The sequence below is a fragment of the Pyrus communis genome, chromosome 8, assembly GCF_963583255.1.
Source record: "Pyrus communis chromosome 8, drPyrComm1.1, whole genome shotgun sequence".
NCBI classification, from domain to species: domain Eukaryota; kingdom Viridiplantae; phylum Streptophyta; class Magnoliopsida; order Rosales; family Rosaceae; genus Pyrus; species Pyrus communis.
Genome location: NC_084810.1, coordinates 24,684,598 through 24,703,042, shown reverse-complemented (window position 1 = coordinate 24,703,042; position 18,445 = coordinate 24,684,598). Strand labels below are relative to the sequence as shown.

General features: G+C 36.3%; 3 protein-coding genes and 1 long non-coding RNA gene across 8 annotated transcripts; 3 read left to right on the top strand and 1 right to left on the bottom strand.

The window, feature by feature from the left end:
• The first annotated feature begins 3,466 nt into the window (after positions 1–3,466).
• LOC137741582 (CBS domain-containing protein CBSX3, mitochondrial-like) lies at positions 3,467–6,191 on the top strand. Of its 2 annotated transcripts, none has more exons than XM_068481277.1 (6): positions 3,467–3,561; positions 4,387–4,655; positions 4,757–4,838; positions 5,439–5,512; positions 5,654–5,714; positions 5,834–6,191. In XM_068481277.1, the coding sequence occupies exons 2-6, from the start codon at positions 4,392–4,394 to the stop codon at positions 5,974–5,976; spliced, it is 624 nt and encodes a 207-aa protein (XP_068337378.1). In that variant the 5' UTR covers positions 3,467–3,561; positions 4,387–4,391; the 3' UTR covers positions 5,977–6,191. The 2 variants fall into 2 exon arrangements, with proteins under 2 accessions (XP_068337378.1, XP_068337377.1); XM_068481276.1 differs by having other exon boundaries at positions 4,383–4,655.
• Positions 6,192–7,575: 1,384 nt separating this feature from the next.
• Positions 7,576–11,457, top strand: LOC137742343 (uncharacterized). 4 transcript variants are annotated; one of them, XM_068482188.1, is made up of 10 exons: positions 7,633–7,722; positions 7,852–7,912; positions 8,306–8,449; positions 9,183–9,271; positions 9,401–9,539; positions 10,209–10,283; positions 10,535–10,656; positions 10,738–10,813; positions 10,999–11,058; positions 11,156–11,457. In XM_068482188.1, exons 3-10 carry the CDS (start codon positions 8,336–8,338, stop codon positions 11,291–11,293), a joined length of 813 nt encoding a protein of 270 aa, XP_068338289.1. In that variant the 5' UTR covers positions 7,633–7,722; positions 7,852–7,912; positions 8,306–8,335; the 3' UTR covers positions 11,294–11,457. The 4 variants fall into 4 exon arrangements, with proteins under 4 accessions (XP_068338288.1, XP_068338289.1, XP_068338290.1 ...); XM_068482189.1 differs by having other exon boundaries at positions 7,652–7,722; positions 7,849–7,912; XM_068482190.1 differs by lacking the exon at positions 7,633–7,722 and adding an exon at positions 8,116–8,146 and having other exon boundaries at positions 7,868–7,912.
• A 1,628-nt stretch (positions 11,458–13,085) lies between these two features.
• On the top strand, positions 13,086–16,324 carry LOC137743701 (calcium uniporter protein 6, mitochondrial-like). Its single transcript, XM_068483633.1, has 2 exons — positions 13,086–14,719; positions 15,647–16,324. The coding sequence occupies exons 1-2, from the start codon at positions 14,267–14,269 to the stop codon at positions 16,130–16,132; spliced, it is 939 nt and encodes a 312-aa protein (XP_068339734.1). The 5' UTR covers positions 13,086–14,266; the 3' UTR covers positions 16,133–16,324.
• A 1,177-nt stretch (positions 16,325–17,501) lies between these two features.
• LOC137743702 (uncharacterized) lies at positions 17,502–18,441 on the bottom strand. Its single transcript, XR_011069515.1, has 3 exons — positions 18,411–18,441; positions 17,686–17,886; positions 17,502–17,594 (listed from the first exon to the last, which is right to left on the bottom strand). It is a non-coding gene; the product is annotated as an uncharacterized lncRNA (long non-coding RNA).
• Positions 18,442–18,445: the final 4 nt, after the last annotated feature.

The window sequence follows — 18,445 nt, the reverse complement described above, 5'->3', positions numbered from 1 at the left end:
CGTGGACTGTCTAATCAAGTGGTGGGCAGTGAGGGATTATTTGAGTCACTTTTTGTTTCATTGGACGTGGATTTTGTTGTGTGCTTGTCTTGTGCAAATCACTTTGACAATGAAGACAGCAAGATACAGGAGAGAAACTTAATAGTATTTTTTTCAAGACTTTGACCATGTCAAGAGAGACAAAAATATTGTTGTAAAGCCGGTAAGTTGTTATTTATGTAGAAAAATCACGCAATACAAGACGCTTAAGCGAGTTGCATGTAATCGTTGGGAGAATGTGAATGACAAAGTCTCACATGGGTGGTGAAACACTTTCAATATTACTAATTGGTTTTATAGTAGAATCTCAACTTCCATGTGGTATACGTCAACAACCACATGTGGTATACGTCATCCAATTTGTGTTTGTTTTTTTTTGGTGAACAGAGGAGGTGAAGACATCCCAAACCAAACTAAGTCATATCATTAACAATAATAGAGCAGCCCATAAGGACACCTACAAGATCATCTGTTAAATGTTGCATAAGTCATTGAGGAATGAGCTCAAAAATATGCAAACTAAGGTCAATTTATAGCTCTATTTGACTAGTTGATATGTAACATTGTTCAATTCCTTAAAAATATGTTATAGCTCATAATCCGTGTTGTTTATATACTCGTGTAGAGGGATACTTTATGCCCCGTACAGATACACTTAAAGTGATGCTTTTTTCTTTTTCTTTTTTTGGTCTATAGGAGAATAATTGCACATCCATAAATGCATCAATGAGCTGGCATATTCTATAAAAGGTGGTGTGTTTAGTCGTTGGAATAAAAATTTGAATGAGAATGGGAAAGTAATCGATTCCATTGTTTGATTGATAATGAAAACTAGTCAAATAATCAATGTTCAATTTCATTCCATTTTCTAACAACAACGAAATTTAAAATTTCATTATACTGTTTGGTTAAACGTCATGATAAATCACATAATTAAGGGTTAATTTTGTTATAAAATCAACAGTGTGTGCAGTATAATAAATAAAATAAGACAAAATTTACGAGGTTTCTCTACAGTCAGTGTGACTGGAGTATGTCTTCGGGGCAGCGGTAGTGCTTCCATTGTAAATTAGAATAATAGGAGTACAAAAGTAACTCTCTCTATTATCTCCTCTCCTCTTCCTCTCTTTTCTCTCTTCCTCTTCTTCTCTTTTCTCTCTTCCTTTTTCTTCTTTCACAATCTCTTTCATGAACCTCTTCTTCATTTCTCATCCATTTTATAAGCAAATAGAACACTATTCACTTTATAAATTTTCCACAAATGAATAGTGAAAATACTATGCATATATAGTAACAAATTATTCATGTGGGCCATCCACATTATTCACAACAAATTTAGGATTATCGTGCTTTTTTTCAAAACTATCTCTGCTGTGTTGTAAGAATAAATAACTTTAAAAGAATAAGTAAATATTCAGTAAACTATAATGTTAAAAGTGTTTTTAGCAATAAAAAGAAGAGAGTAGGATTGTCAAATTTTTGACACTTGGTCAACGTCCTAGGTTTGACATTTGAGTCATTTGTGCATGATTTCCGGGCTTAAGATCTCGACCGTAGGGTATTAAGTTATGGGTGGTATCTTTGGGATCTTGCGTGTGAAATTTTAATTCGGATACAAAGTTTCATTTCATATGTTGTTATTGGTATTTAAAAAATATCATTGTACAATTTATTTATATAAATTAAGGGTGTTGCGCATGTTGTCAAAATTACATAAACGCAACAAAAAAAGGACAAAAACAAGCCCAAGAAGAGGGCAAGAAACAAGCATACTAACTACCAATGGGGGCTTTCTACTCTCATGAAATAGAGTCGTCAGCGATAGAATGAACGATTTTTAATGAACCGAAGTCTAATAGTGAACTTAATTAAGTTGAAAATCACTGCAACAAGTTGATAAGAATTTTTCAATCTATGATTGTCCCTCTCTTGAAAACAAATTATGTTAGGTAAACAAGACATTATAGAAGATTATCCCTTCCAATAACCAGCAGCTCGTACAATAAAAATAGGCCAAATGAGCCTTAACCAAGATACATAGAACTTGAAAGGCACTGAAAACCAAATACCCTCGATAAAAGGGCTTCAAAAATGGGATCATAGACGCGAATATGATGACCTTAAATTCAACCCCTTGAATATAGTTATGATGAAAATTTCATCATTGCAAAAAACACTGTGCCAACATATACAAGTGGGATATAAATTAGTAAATCACCAATGGATTGATTCTAACGAGATTAAGAGCTTGTTTGAAAGTACTTTTAAAATGATAGAAAACGTTTTTAGTGTAAATATTTTTGGAACCAATCTTTAGTTTAAATGCAAGTAAATCATGAAAAAATACTTAAAGTACTTACTAGAAGAAACACATAAATTGTATTTCTTATAAAAGCGACTTCAAGTGCTTCACCATTTGCTCTAAAAACACTTTTAGTAATTTTAAAAACATTTCCAAACGAGTTCTATCTAAAAAGTAAAAAAGTATGGCTTCTTTTACAATGTCATTTATAATTGTAAGTTGCACTCAGTTTCTTTTCTTTGCAATTTGATTTTCCTTTCAAGTACTCGGTTAGTACTTACAAGTGATTTTTCATAAATTACAAGTGCAAAAAAAAAAAAAAAAAAAAAATCCAATTCAAAATTGATGTTATATTTTTATTTTTATAAATGAAAGTTTAGAGGGTTTGGTGACTCTCACCACTAGCGTAAGGCATATTCACAACCTCGTCGCTGGAAGGGTTTACATATGACACCTATCTGCCAGCCGTCACTGACATTAATTTACGTAGAAATTTACAAACCGTGCATCAAGGAGGGCTGCAACAACAAACTCGAACCTTTAGGAGGGGGGCCAAAGGAGGGGAGGCACACAAGGCAAGGGACCTTACCAACTGAGCCAACCCTCGTTGGCAATTGATGCTATATTCTTGCTTTTTAAGAAGAAGTAAAATATTTTATTTATTGAAAAAATAAAATACACTACAAATATATATTCATGAAAAAATATAGATTTTAATGGTCTTTACAAATTAGATTTAAAGAGATCACTCGCAAAGCTATGAGCAAACTTCAAGGTTAAAAGCTGAATTCATAAAAAATCACAATATACAAATAAATAAAATCGTTAAATCTCATGTTATATTTATTATATGCGAGGACAAAAACTCTCAAATCATATGAGAAATAGTGCTATATATATATATATATTTTTTTTTTTTTGGTTAAAAGTCCAACAAAAAAAAAAGCAATTCTAAAATGAATACGGTAACCGTTAATTTAGCCCGGAAAAAAGAACAACCGTTAGATGACTTCAGATTCGCGCCTTTTCAGACGCGTGTCAGAGGGAAAGTGGATAACGTGACCTAACGGTTTACTTTATCCATTACAAACGCCGTTAGAGAACTCAATGCCTGAGCAGCTTCAGGTGGCATAAGAAGTCAAAAACTAGGTCTCAAGGCTACAGGTCTCCATCTCTGTCTGAAAGCCCAAGAAAATTTGCATCTGCGTCTCTCCTCTCCGGTAATTTTCTCTCTCTAGCACCACCTTCTTCTTCTCCTCCAACCTTTTGCTAGCTTATCAAATCTTATCTGTAACTTCGATGGGTGAAATAAATCATTGGTTGATCATTTCTGTCGTTTAGTGATAGATCAAATCATTTCAAGTATCTTTCCATTTTTTCTACTTTTTGAAGGAAATTAAATTCTGGGTTTGAAAGTTAGTGAATTTATCAGATCGATTAAGTGTTTCTTTGCTTATTGTAATCCCACATCGGAGAAGTGTTGGAAAGGTAGTGGGTGTGTGTGTGTGTGTATTTGAACTGTTGGGAACTTTATACTGCAAGCTGGTATTTTTCAGTGGAAAGTTCTATCATGGGATTTATTCATTTATTAATTTGGAAATTGAATATTTGACTTGGTCAAGTTTTTCTTTTGAAAAAGAAGTCTTGATTGCTTTAAGTGCTTATGGGAGTTTTTAGAAATTTGTTTTTAAAAGTCAAGCTTTATTCTAACCAGATTCATCGAACTCTAGACTTTAGATTGACTACCACACCCTTGAAACTCTGAAGTGCTTAATCGATTTGGAAAGTGCTTATTTTGGTATATGTTGCTGGACGCAATAACATTGCTGGGGTGTTTGGCTTCCAAGAAACTACCTTCGTTTATTTTAATTTTCCTTAAACTTTTGGTTCATGAAGTTTTGGTTGTATCATTGCAGTATGAGATCTAAGTGTTTGATGTATAGGGATGCAAAGCTGAGGAGTAATGCATTGTGACGGAAATCATTCATCCGTTGAGGCAAACTAACGTTATGTTGTATATGAATATAACCTGTATCTTCAGACAGGTAAAATGCAAGGAGCACTTAAAGCTTTTACATCACACGGGAGCGTTGTGAAAAACGGAGTTTTGAGACACATCCGTCTTGTGAATCCCCTGCTTCAGCCTGTTGCATTTTCACGCTTTGAGTCTGCTACGCCTGCCAGTTCCAGCATCGAAGAGCATGGTTTTGAAAGCACCAGAATTGCAGATGTCTTGAAAGGAAAAGGTAAAGGTGCTGATGGTTCTTGGCTCTGGTGCACAACCGATGACTCTGTTTATGATGCTGTTAAGTCGGTAAGCATAGTTGAGCTTTATGAAGTTCGTGTTCTTGCAGTGATTTGACAATTTTTGGCATGAAGAATTTAAGTCATAACTAATTAATCTTTCCCTTGCAGATGACCCAGCACAATGTTGGAGCCTTAGTTGTTGTGAAACCCGGAGTGCAAAATTCTCTTGCAGGAATCATAACAGAGAGAGGTAGGCTTATGTAATCTACTAATATATACCGTGCCATGCTTGTTTGAGATCATGATGCGAGTGGTCTTTGTACTGGGAGCTGGATTTCCGTCTTGTATGACCTTACGGATATTCTAGTCTGAAATTTATGCATTTCAATTTCAAATGTTTCAGCAGCGCCCTAGGGACTTGTTTAGGTTCTATAATTGTTTTTCCAAGAATTATTTTTGGAAACAATGGTATAGATCACTTTGATATCGAGCCTAACTCTTGAAAGTAGGAACGAATTCATAAGTTAAAGGTTGAAGAAAAGAACCGGGCACGCGCAGAATGAATGAGCTCATACATGCACTTGTTTCTGAACAATAAGCTAAAAAGAGAATGGTAAATTTGGTGACCACAGATAGTTGGGAAACATTTGGGAAAGTTTGAAGGGATAATCACTGTTTATAACTTTGATTACGTGATATGCTTAGAACTATTACTGCTCAAAAGCAATTTTTATTTTGGTTGGCCTCAATGTGACTAGAATTTTGGCGGTTGAGTGATGGTAACAATGTCGGATGGTACTTTTGGGTTCTCCATAATTAATTGTATTTCTGTTTGGCGGATAATTTTCAGATTATCTCCGGAAGATCATAGTTCAGGGAAGATCATCCAAGTCAACAAAGGTTGGGGATATCATGACTGAGGAGGTATGACTTCTTGTTAAAAGTTTCATCCTCCTTTTACAGGAAACTCTCTGCCATCTTACTAGGATTTACATCCCTTAACATTGTTGAAGTTTCATGAATGTTTAACATCTGATCGAAAATGCTAAAACGCGGTGACTGCAGAACAAGCTTATCACTGTCACCCCTGACACCAAAGTGTTGCGGGCAATGCAACTTATGACAGGTATTATCTTCTGCTTCTTGTAACAGAATTTTCTAACTTAAAGCTCCTTCATTTCGTTATATTTTCCTTCGATGCAAGGAAGCTTTTTTAAATTGGAAATTTGTGTGTACTATGTGTAGATAACCGAATCAGGCACATTCCAGTAATAGACAACGGGGGAATGATTGGAATGGTGTCCATTGGTGACGTGGTTCGTGCTGTGGTGAGCGAGCACCGGGAGGAGCTAGACCGCTTGAATGCTTTTATTCAAGGTGGTTACTAGATAATGATGATGACGAAGACGTGAGACGCTGTTTTAGTTGACATGCCGGAATGACAAACAGAAATAAGCCCGAGTGCTTGTATAAATTGTGTGTTCGTTTGTGCATCTCCGGTTGGTGTTGTTTGGTTCTGTACTTCCAATCACTGTCTAATTACAAACCTGTGGGACTGTCAAGTACCTAACAATAAACTGAGTACGTTCTGTTTTTGCTTAAATCCTCACTCTCTGGTAGATGGTAGCGCGTTTTGTATCACACACGTTCACACGTTCGTGTCAGTATAGTACTAATTTTTTTTATTTCACAAGAAAAAGGATCAGCCGATGGCTTCACAACATTTCATCCTGTTCTTAGCCATCATCGTGTGATTCATTAGCTGGTGATTTTGCCACGATAGTCTACCATTTCAGGAGTCGGGTAGAATTCGTTGCAATTCATAGTTGGCAACGCAAACATATTCTCATCTTACTTGGAGTAACACAAAGCACCAACTCAAAAACGCAAAACAATTTGAAACATGCATTTAAAACATGAGCACACCTACAACTTTTTTCCAAGTATTAGAAATTTTGAAGGAAACCTCAAAATAGAGAGCAAATTTAAAATAAGTTGGTCGACACATTGTCATCGAAACTAGTACTCAAATTTGACCGGTACATCGAATGCCCCGTACAAAATTGAACCACAATGAAAATTGTACTATAGCATACATTTATTATAAGGTACACAAAAAAGTTGACAACGTGACGAAGGGTATCAAAATTGGACCTGGCTTTCCATACACTCTCATTCTTTTCTATTTTTGCGATCATGATTAAGCTACGTCAATATTTTATATAATTATTGTTTTTTGTCTTATTATCTCTATAAAAAAAAATAATATAAAATATTGACGTGACTTAACCGTGATCGCACAAAATAAGAGGGAATGAGAGTGTAAGGGAACTGGAAGGGCAGAGAAGCTAGGTCCATCAAAATTAGCTCAGATATTGATTTAATAAAGAACACTTAATAATCAGTAGCACTCAGTACTATGGTCTAGCGGTATTCCTCTTCACTTGAAAACAGCACGCACACGAAGAACAATAATCTCACACAGTCGTTTGGGAGTGTTTTTAAAATGACTTAAATCATTATTGGTGAAAATGTTTTCGAAATCAATTCTTAGTGAAATCCAAGTAGATCTTGAAAAAACACTTGAAGTTCTTCTTGAAAAAAATATATATATGATGCTTCTTCCAAGCCAATCATTTTAAAAACATTTTCAAACGAGGTCATAATAAACTAAAATGATTTTATTTTTTTATTTTAATAAATGTAATAAACTTATATTTGAAATTTGTTCAATACGGTCAATATTTCTATAAAAATATTAGAAAAATCAGGAAAACATATAGAAAAGAGAGGGAAGTCTCTATACTTATTTTAGACCCTACATTATAATACAACAGCGTCCAAACTCAAAAGTCAGTACGCGTCATCTCGCTCGCTCGCTTGGACGTGGACAACGAAAGGGCATAAAAGTTAGCCTACAGATTCTAAAGTATTTATTCTTGTCTTTAACTTTATTTATATTAACTAATTAATTAATTAATTTTGTTTATTTTTTTATGCTCTGAGAATCAAAACCCACCAGGCCACGAAAGCGCTCAAAAGTAGAAAACATTGCATAAAATTCCAAATCCAATATCCATTTTCTCATCTCTTTGCTCTTCCCCGCCCGCACTCAACTCTTCAGCTAATCTCCGGTACCCTTTAATCCTTTCTCAATGAATATTATATGGTTTTTTATATATATTTTCTGCCTTTACTGTTCTTTTTGTGGTCTTTGTTTGACTGGCTGGTCCTTCCACTTGATTTCTATCTGGAAAAAGCAGAAGAAGGTTTTTCTGCTTCTGAGTTCTAAAGAGCGCTTATTAACTTGGAATTGGGGTTAACGTAAGTTGTTTTCAAAAGGGTTCTACTCTTTTTGTTGAATCTTTTGAAAGCTGACAGCTTTTTGTCAAATTGGTTTCTTTGCTATCAAGAAACAGGAGCCTGCTTGCATTTTTGTTGTTTTTGTGGTATTTGGTTGACTGGCTGGTCTTTACTCTTGATTTCTTTATAAGGAAAATCTGCTTCTGCTTTGCTTCTGATTTCAGAAGCGCTTATAAACTTGGAATTGGAGTTAATGTAAGCTGTTTTCAAAAGGGCTATTTTCTTTTTGTTCAATCTTTTGAAATTTGAAAGCTTTTGAGTCAAATTGGTTTCTTTGTTATCAAGAAGAAGGAGTCTGGTTGCATTATTGTGTATGCGGAACAGGGTTTGATCTGGAATATATTTTTTGAACAGTGTGACCGTTTAATCCAACAAGGAAGAAGTATGGTGGGATTTTCTTTTCCCTTTGGTTTAGTATCCATCTCTGGCTATCTTGCACCTGAGAAAGAATTTCACTTGCTGGCATCTGTCTTCTTTGGCATCATTCTCTGCAATATTGTAAGTTTCAATCTCTAATTTAGTTGCTGTTTGTTATGGGACTCAGTTTTCTTGAAACCACTTTGCTTGATAGTTGGGGGAGTTGCTGAAACATGTCATCCGTAGTCAAAAGAAAACTAATATTTGGGGTTAAATTTTTCTATTACTGCCCTTCAAATCCATTTGCACTGGTAGTTTTCGGAACACTTTCCCAATTTTGGCTTTTGTTGGAATATAGAAAGCGCTTCAATGAGCTTTTCAGGGAGTATTTCTTAGCGTCTTTGTTTTGGCCATTTAAAGTAAACTTTGGTGTCGTTTCTTTAAGGAAAAATCATGGTTCAAGAACATGCACCTTTACTACATTTAATGTCGACCTGAATAGCCGTTTAAGGTTTCAATATTTGGTATGGAGAATGAAAATGAAACAAGTTTTGGATGAGTCTTTTGGGTAGAAAGTCTTAATGTGATTATGTGAGTGCTCTAAGAGAGGTTACATTAATACCAGTTGTTCTCTGTTGGTTGCTCCAAAACTAGATTCTTTTTGTTAAGTTGTAGTTAATTTGGTCTATTCTGTGTTATAATCGTTTTCTCCATTTTTTACCTGTCAAATTTTCACTTTCATCTGAATTTTGGCATTTTCGTATAATGTTTTACTCACTAAAACTGAACTTCTCAAAATGAATTATCTGAACTATGAAAAGTTAAGTTCTTTCTTTATGGTAGTTTTGAACTTGATGAAAATTTGATTTTGAAGGTTTACAGATTAACGCGGCTTATTAGCCTTCTTAGCGTCGAGGGATATGACAAACTCACCAAAGCAGAAAAAGTTGAATGGAACAACCGGTGAATATCTACTGCATGCCACATACTGAGTTTCTTGATTTTTTTTTTTTAATTTTTTTTTTTATAAGAGTTTCTTGATTTTCTTCAAGAAGACAAGTATTAATTCTATTTTCTTCTTTTCGTGTACAGGGGGTTCTCAACTGTTCATGCTATTGCCGTAGCATTTGCATCTTTTTACCTTGTAGTGCTGTCAGATACTTTTCATGAGGATCATCGTGATGAGCCAATCGTGAGTAGAAGATCTACCATTTCAGATACAACATTGGGGGTAAGCAAAATTTTATGTCTCTTCGCTTATGAATTTTGAATTGATTCGACTGTGGTGCAACATGTCAATTACTCTTCTGATACAGCTGGTTTCATTGACTGTCAAATATGTTGTAGTAGATCAAAACCAATGAGCTGAATAGTTTCTCTTAAATTTTGCATCTGCGTCTCTGTGTCTACCCGTACCTTCCTTGTGTGAAGCTTCCTTCACATCATTTTCTAACCCGAATTTATTACTTTGATCTAAATTAACTTATAATGGCCCAAAAAAACTTGTAAATTGTTTCACTAATGCAGAATTTTTTTACATTTCACTCTGCATATGCATGTTTTTGCAAATGCGCAAGTGCATACCTACATGCTGCACATGGGTTAGGCAGCTGAACATCAACATCTTATGCCAATTATATCTGTCAGGTTGTTTGACCCAAGTTAAACCTAAATACAATCGGACCAACGATGAACCTGATAATGGAAGATTGGTTTGAGTCTAGTTTTCAGTTTGTATCGAAAACTGCATCTCCTATTCTTCATGTTTCATGTTCATTTCTATGCACGATGACAGTTTCCTCAATCAATAAGTGTCTTTCAAATCCCTCTACTGTAATTTTCAATTTTCTGGGTGTAGACGCTTATTATTGTAATTAATTTTATTGGGTACTTATTGCAGATCTCCATCGGATATTTTCTGTCAGACTTGGGAATGATCTTTTGGCATTTTCCTGCTTTGGGTGGACTGGAATATGTGAGTACATAGATGAAGGATATCGCCTGTTCGATATACATAAGTTATTAAAACCTTAAACCATATATTTTGGTTCTAAAATTAACTTGGCGAAGTTTGGTAAAAGAAAGTTGCATTTTAATGGATAATTGAATCAGTAGTGTGTTTTGATAATTTCTGGAGGTTGGTTATCGTACCCTTCAAGTTTGCATATGCAAGTCAAAGTCTGTATAAACTGGTACGATGATGTTCATCTGTTTTATCTTCTTTAGGTTTTGCATCATGGACTGTCTATGTACTCAATCTTTCTCTCCCTTATAAGCGGAAAAGGCCAGATTTACATACTAATGGTTCTGTTCTCTGAGAGCACAACTCCTTTCGTAAACATGAGATGGTAAGTTTAACATTTAGTAATCCCTTAAATCTCCTGTTCTTGGTTGTCGTCATTGGATGATTCATGTGATTGCATGCTCAGGTATTTGGATGTTGCTGGTAAGAAGAACTCTAACCTGTACGTCTTCAATGGCGTAGCATTGTTCCTCGGGTGGCTGGTAATGTCTAACTAACTCAATATGTTGGTTCATGTGTGTGTGTACGTGTATATATACATCGATAACGAGCCTTACATCTTTCAATGGCCGCTGGTGTAGGACTACTGTTTAATTTTATCTGCTTCATTTCCGTCAAGTAACATAATTTGTTATGTCTAACAATTTACTTCCACCAATTCATTCAGGCTGCAAGGATTCTTTTGTTCATTTACTTTTTCGTCCACATGTTTATCCATTTTGATCAAGTGAGTTCGTTCTTCATATTCATTCATGTTTCTTACTGACAACTTACGATTCTAACCCATGAAAAGTTCGGTACTTATTATATCGGCGTTGTTTCAGGTCAAGACAATCTTCCCTTTAGGATTTTACAGCTTGCTCCTTGTGCCTCCAATGTTGACTATGATGAATCTCATTTGGTTTTGGAAGATTACCAAAGGTTTGATCAAAACTGTTTCCAAGGCCAAACACAGTCATTGATCCTTCTATCTCGCAGGTCGGGAATTCGACCTACCCAAATATACATTACTCGTACGTCTTCTTCCCTTGTTTCTTGATTGAACGTGAAAGGCGAATAGAACAATCACTAGATGTGGATAACTTGTTGGTACATAAATTTGTCACAAAGTTCAGTGGTTTTGCAAGTTTTGCAGTCTTTTATGTCTCTTCCAACTTCAACTCGTACGAGTGAGTTGTGCCAAAATTGTTATCCGTTGATTATGAAAATGATTTTCACACACCATTCCTTCCAAGAAACCTCAATGGATAGAAATAGATAGGGCGTGCATAAATCATTTTCCGTTCGTTTTTTTAGTCAAATGTTAGTTTAATTTAGGATTACGCATGCGTTTTATAGAACTACCCTCTTACTCATTCATAAAGCAAAGTCCACTAGGTTAGGCTTGACAAATGGGTTGTGTTTGTCGTGTTTGTGTTGTTCGTGTCATATTCGTTATTTTAACGAGTTCTTAAAAGGTGATCCGATAACGACCCGATTCGATAATGGATTTGTGTCATTTCGTGTGGGGTTAACAGGTCATGCATTGTCATGCCTAATGTCTAGGTCTGGCAAACGATATCTTATCGGTTCTTAATGGATGACTCAATAACGATCTGACTTATTAACAGATTCTTCATTGGTGACCAATAACAACCCGACATGCTAACGATTAACTTGAAACCTATTATATTTGTGTTGTTTTGTATCGAATTAACATGCCGTGCAAAAAAATGTCAAGCCTACACTAGGTTCAAAGAGCATTCGGATTCCCGTTGCCTAATATGCTATATATAAAACATACAAAACTCTTACCTTTATAAACAATGTGATCCAAATAATAGACCTCCACTGCAATCAAATAATATATATATATATATATATATATATATATATATATATATATATATCCACACACATATATTTGCATATCGCAATTTAAAAAAAAAAAATAAAATTGTGTAGATAAGATTTTTCAGTGTACGCAAATGGACTATTCAAAGATAGCTTGCAAGTGGCTAGTAGCTTTAATCAAGAAATTTGTTAAAAAGCAGGAGTTAGGAAATGGGGAAATAATGATGAGCGTGAGATTAACTATTCTTAATTTATCAAAATACTGTTTTTTTTTTCAAATATTAAATTATAAATTATAACGTGAAATTCACACTTTTTGATCGTGTGTTATAAATGCTCGGAAATTATGAATCAGAATAATTCAAATATTTAACTGTATTGGAATATATATTCCCTTAGCTTTTGTCTTTTGGTCTGAAAGAGTCCCCTTTAGGTTTTAGCTATAGGAAAATTTTGAAGAAGTATTTGTCAATTTGTTCTCGGAACTTATATAGAGCTATCAATTTTCTCTCTAAATTTTAATTTTAGCTAGTTACCATCTTGAACTTTTATAACCAGTCAATTTTTGACCCCCCTACCTTTAATTATAGCCCATTACCTTCTGAATTTTTGTAAATAGCCAATTTCTTTCCTGATGTTAGATTTATCCAATTTTCCATCTATGTAATTTTCTATCTTTTTGCCCTCATATGGTTGTCATGTATTGTCTCTTTGATCAAGACTGATGAAAAATTGGTTGAAATTTTTTTAAATCTAGCACTTGAGAGAAAATTGGCAATTTATAAAAGTTCAATGGGTTATCGACTAAAACTAAAGTTCAAAAAAGAAATTGACTAATTATAAAAGTTCAATGGATAATTGACTAAAATTAAAAAATTCAAGAAAAATTAACAGCTCCATACAAATCAACAGATATGCCGATTTTGAAAACATGGTAGGAAAATTTTGAAAACCAGCCTTTTTTCAACATTTTTTAACCCATATTTTAGAATTAAGACTACCTGTAGTAATACAGTATTACTTTCCCCTTTTTCTTTTGGTTATGAAAAAGAGAATATTGGGATAAAGACCTTTTCAAATTTGGAAAAAAAGTTAGCAATAAAAATAAACTATTGAAAACGAAAACGATAGTTTCCTACAAAGGCTGCATTAGAGAAGCAAGCAATAAAAGCATGAAAATGACTTGTATGTCTTTCATTCATGAGGTCTCCATCCGTGCCAATAAAAATAAAAATATGTGTAAATTTTTATTTGTATATTTTTATTTTATCGGCATGACGTTACTGTAATGATATACATGTAACGTATAAATTGTCATTCTAAAATTAAATCCCCACCCACCTCCAAAAACCCAAAATCCAGAAGAACGGACGAAACTTCTTGGCAATGAAGATAAAGCTTCCAACTTTCAATACCTCCCACTTCCTTCAATTAACTCCCAAATTTCCCAAATCGATTTGGGAGAGTCAAAAGTCACTTTTTCAGTGTGACTTGTGCGTGTGAGGAGAGTGGTGGCCGTGTGAGGACATGGTGACCACGAGGTTTATTAGTCGGAATAGGAACGTTGAATCCTAGAGAGAGAGAGACCCGTCGCTATATTTATGTCCACACGAACCAATAGAGAAAGAAAACAATTGAACCAACGTAGAAGGAGACCAATTTTTGAGTTTTTTTCTCTCTCCTTTTTTTGTGTTGGGAGAAACATATGAACCAACGTAGTTGGCGGGCCGTTTTTGCTTCCTTGCCTTGTAAAACTGCAGTGTTTTTACCGCCTCCTGTTATTTATTCAACTTTCTTTCTTCCTCTTCTCAGATCCTCCCATGGCTTAAAGATTGCTCCTTTCTTTCCCCTTTCGATTCCAATCGCTCATTTCCCAAAACCCAATTCTCCAAATCTCTAAAGGATTCGTAGGCAGGCGTAAATTTGCAAGTTTTCAATAGGAAATAGGGTTCTTATACTATATAATATATATATATATATAGAGAGAGAGAGAGAGAGAGAGAGAGAGAGAGAGAGAGAGAGAGAGAGAGTGAAGAGACGGGGGGAGCTGTAAGTCACACACACAGTTGAGGTGAGTGGGAAAGTTTGAAGGTTTGGGCAGAATGTGGAGATGGTGTAAGAGCAGTGCTGTGTTGGTGAGACAAATGGGGTTGGGGAAGCCCAACGGCCCCAACCCATGTTTTGGATTCAAGGGTTTTGCTAAACACAGCCTTATTCCTGCAACTTCGTCTTTGGCGCTGATTCCGAAGAGGAGAATGTCGTCTTCTGGTGATTTCAGCGGCGGAGTGGGAGGAGCAGCAGAGCTGAGCATAGGAGGAGAGACGATATCGTTTGCGGAGGCCAAGAGGCTGATGAGGCTGGTGAATGTGGAGGCTTTGAAGGCCAAGCTTGGGACAGAGGAGAAAGAGGCAATACCGTATTCTGATCTTCTGGAGGCGTGCCAGAGCATTGGGGTTGCCAGATCGCCGGAAGAGGCTGCTGCTTTTGCTCGGGTTCTCGACGAGGCCGGCGTCATCCTTCTGTTCCGGGACAAGGTCCTCCTGCATCCTAATAGGGTATGAAACCTCCTCCCTTTAACTTCTTATTGTTCCTTTGAACTTACATCAGAATGTAATTTTGCTTTCGTGTTTTGACGATATTCTAAACTACTCTACTTTACACGGATGGCCAAAAGGGTCTGTTTCTGGGACATGTTTATTCCTTTTTGCGGCCCTATCTCGATGGCCCCTCTCTCCATTTGTTATTGTTTTTCCCTTGACTTCTCGGGATTGTTAAGTACATTGTTGGGGATCACATTGTTTTCTTGGCTTCCAAATTGAAGGGATAGGAAATTAAGTTGAAATTATTTTCAGAGATGGAACTTTGGCAAGTTTCAACGGTAATTTATTACCATCTGTGGGAGGAGATGCACCGGAATTTCGTGTTAATTACTACCCTGTTAGGCATCTACATGGAGGTTCCTTTGTGTTTTTCCTTGTGCTTCAGAATTTGGATAGATCCCATAAACCTGTATTATTTGGCTCCTTGCTGAGGTTTTATGTATTTACATTTTACATGGCGATGAAGGTTCGTAGTTCTTCCAAAACTACCGATCCAAACGCAGCATAGGATTTCGATAGTTCTTTTGGGGCCGAATCTAGTTGCTTTTAGCTTCTGTTGTTTTTCTTCGTGAATGCGAATGTGATTGTTTGAACTTTCATGTTAATACTTGGTAGTTATAATCATTGTGTAGACATCTCATCTTTCAAGTCTAGTGCAGAGATTCGAATTTGACCAAATATAGGATCTGTCCTGTTTTCTTGACTAGATTTTGGAAGAGTACTGGCATTGCCAGTTCTTTTTACCGTTATGATATGCTTCCTGCATTGGATATGAATTAAGATTCTGAGCAGGTTACGAGAGCTTTCTTGAACACAATATATCTGTTTAGAGGCCTTACATTACATTGACTCATACCGCTGCATCTCATTCGTAACTTCCAGGTTGTGGAGCTAGTTCGAAAAGCAGTACCCCTTGCTCTGACTCCGGAAGATGACCCCTTGTGGGCGGAGTTAAAAAAGCTGCAGGAGAAGAAGGAAGAAATCGATGTGTTGGCACATAAGCAGGTCCGGCGCATTCTCTGGGCTGGTCTTGGGGTGGTCCTGACACAGCTTGGGCTCTTTTTCAGGCTAACATATTGGGACTTCTCATGGGACGTAGTGGAACCACTCGCCTACTTCACGACAACAGCTTGCATTGGCGTAGGCTATGCCTACTTCTTGATCACATCAAGAGATCCGACTTACCAAGATCTGATGAAGAGGCTCTTTCTCAGGAGGCAGAGGAAACTGATCGAGCGTCATAATTTTGATGTCGAAAAGTTCAAGGAGATCCAGAGAAAATGCGGCATACCTCTACACGCCAGTGCCTCAATTAAGAATCGTGTAGGCCTGGAAATAGAGCTCGATGACGCTTTACATAGAGATTAACACTTCAATAATATACTGGGTGGGGAAAATGCAGGAGGTTTAACTCAGACTCTTCTGTTTTGTTACAATCTGGCCCCTCCTGGTTTTATGTAGGTAGGGCCAAGAAATTTTTGATTTTAACATGTTGCTTCCGACCTACCTTTCAAATTTTGTCACAAATACTTAATTTCATGCAGAGCTTCTGCTGTCTAATTCTCCTCTTTTCCTAGAGTAATATCTCTAATAGATGTCGGACCACTTGTACTGGATGAGTTTTGGAGGTTTGGTTTCATAACGTCGAAGAATCAAAACCCTAGGCAGAAGGCATTTCAGTTCGAAAGTAGAATCAGAATCACTCATCGTTGGCAACTGAAACCAATCTATTCAAACGTTACCTTACTGTCTCTTGATCTTTCGGGTTAGTTGTTAATCTGTCCTAAAATTTTAGGGTTTCACAAGTGCCGTACGAACAGTTTAACATACGTAGTCTATTCTGCAGCTTGACAACCCGTCCTTTTACAATTAGATAACCATATACATATTGTTCTTTTTATATATTAGAAAGTCAAACTTCAAGGGAGCTAAGTATATCAATCACAGATTGTTCTTCAGATCCGCTGAAGTGCTCCAAAATCTGCAAACTTCTGAGTTTTTTGAATTTGTTAGTTTTACCTTGCAGGGTCGAAAGGTGAGGATAATAAAGCTTTCCATTTCACTACACTACTTACCCCGTCTTGGTTCTTAAGCCAATCGTACATGGAACTCTCCGTTGCCTTCAATGCAACAGAACTTTTGTCATCTGGACGACCTAAGTTTTTGGCGTTTTGTTGGGAGTAAATCCTCTAAATGTTCTTTCGGTTGCTTTCCTCTTTGTCTCCTGGTCAAGGGAAGAGAAGCGGTTTCTTCATTTTTACCTTCAAGAGGTTCTTCCATGGGGTTTGCACGAGCAGAACATGGTGACGATTGTGTTTCCTTGTTCGGAACTTGACCAGCTTCTTGTGCATCATGGAGGCTAGATTGATTCACTTCCAGAGACACTCCAAGCTTTTGCATTGCTAGGCAAATCTTGATGTGTGCGTAACTTATCTGGCATTTTAAAACATGTTCAATTAGATAAACGATAATTGCACGTAAATGGCCCGTCTATATGAGTATTAAGCACATATGAAGTATAGATTCACGTACACTGCGGATATACACTTAATTAGACAGAGGCATTAATAGCATAATTAAACATGAACTGCCAAAACAAGGCAAAGGTTTTGAAGCTCACGTCTTCTGGCAATTCGTCTTTGATAGGCTTTAGTCTTTCCGTAGGGCCAACCTTTGAAATGGCACAGTGAATATCTGAGAGAACTTCATGTGTTAGTCCGACCTCGTTGCATAGCCTGATCCAATCAATTTCACATCCTTCTTGAGCTGCTTCTACCAGATAACCAAGAACAGTCTGCTCTTTAATAGGAGCGGATCTACCGGGGAAGTTCTGTGATTAAAGAAGATCTATGCAACGTAAGAAATGAAGCATAAGAAAAAGATAATGATCCATAGTAAATACTGAATATCTGAAAACATACGGCAACTTTCTGAATCGACATCCCCTCTAAATGCCACAATTTCCAAGCTTCAAACCTTGCTGGCATTAACTTTTTTGGATAGACTTTTCTCGTAATAGCAGTAGTTTGTACGGTTGCCTCTCCATCCAGTGGAAGATTTAGTCCTCGTGATAGATTCCGGATGATCCGAAGAAAATTGTTTCCATGTGTCACTACAAGGTGCTACAACAAATATAAAGGATGTCATTACAAAATTAACCTTTACGGAAAGAAATGCTTCTATTTTCATGAATTATAGCGCGCGGAAAGGCACTGTCATGTTCAATCCTGCAACGAATTTTTGACCATTTGCTTGTGCTCATGTCCAATAAATATTCTGGATAGAACTGGAAGCCATCAGTCAGTAAAAAGTGTGTTAGAGAATCGTGAACCAGGTATTGATCGGTACATATTCAAGTTCCTTTGCCAACCGAAGGACATAATTAGTTGATTACTACAAACAGAATATATTCAGTCGGAAAACTCAAACGACGTATCAGCGTCAAAACTTGTTTCACATCAATGCAATGTATCAAATCCTTGTCGTTAAGAAATAAAGAGTTTGAGAAGAAATTTTTTAACAACTAGTAAACTACGAGGGTTTAGTTGGTTTGCCAATTATAGTTAAGATCCTAGTTAACTATCACACAGGAGAACGGATATCTATACACACAGAAAGCTTTGCTATTGCTCTGTGCAAGACATACCTGGTTGACGCCATCGATTTTTGCTAGCCTTACCT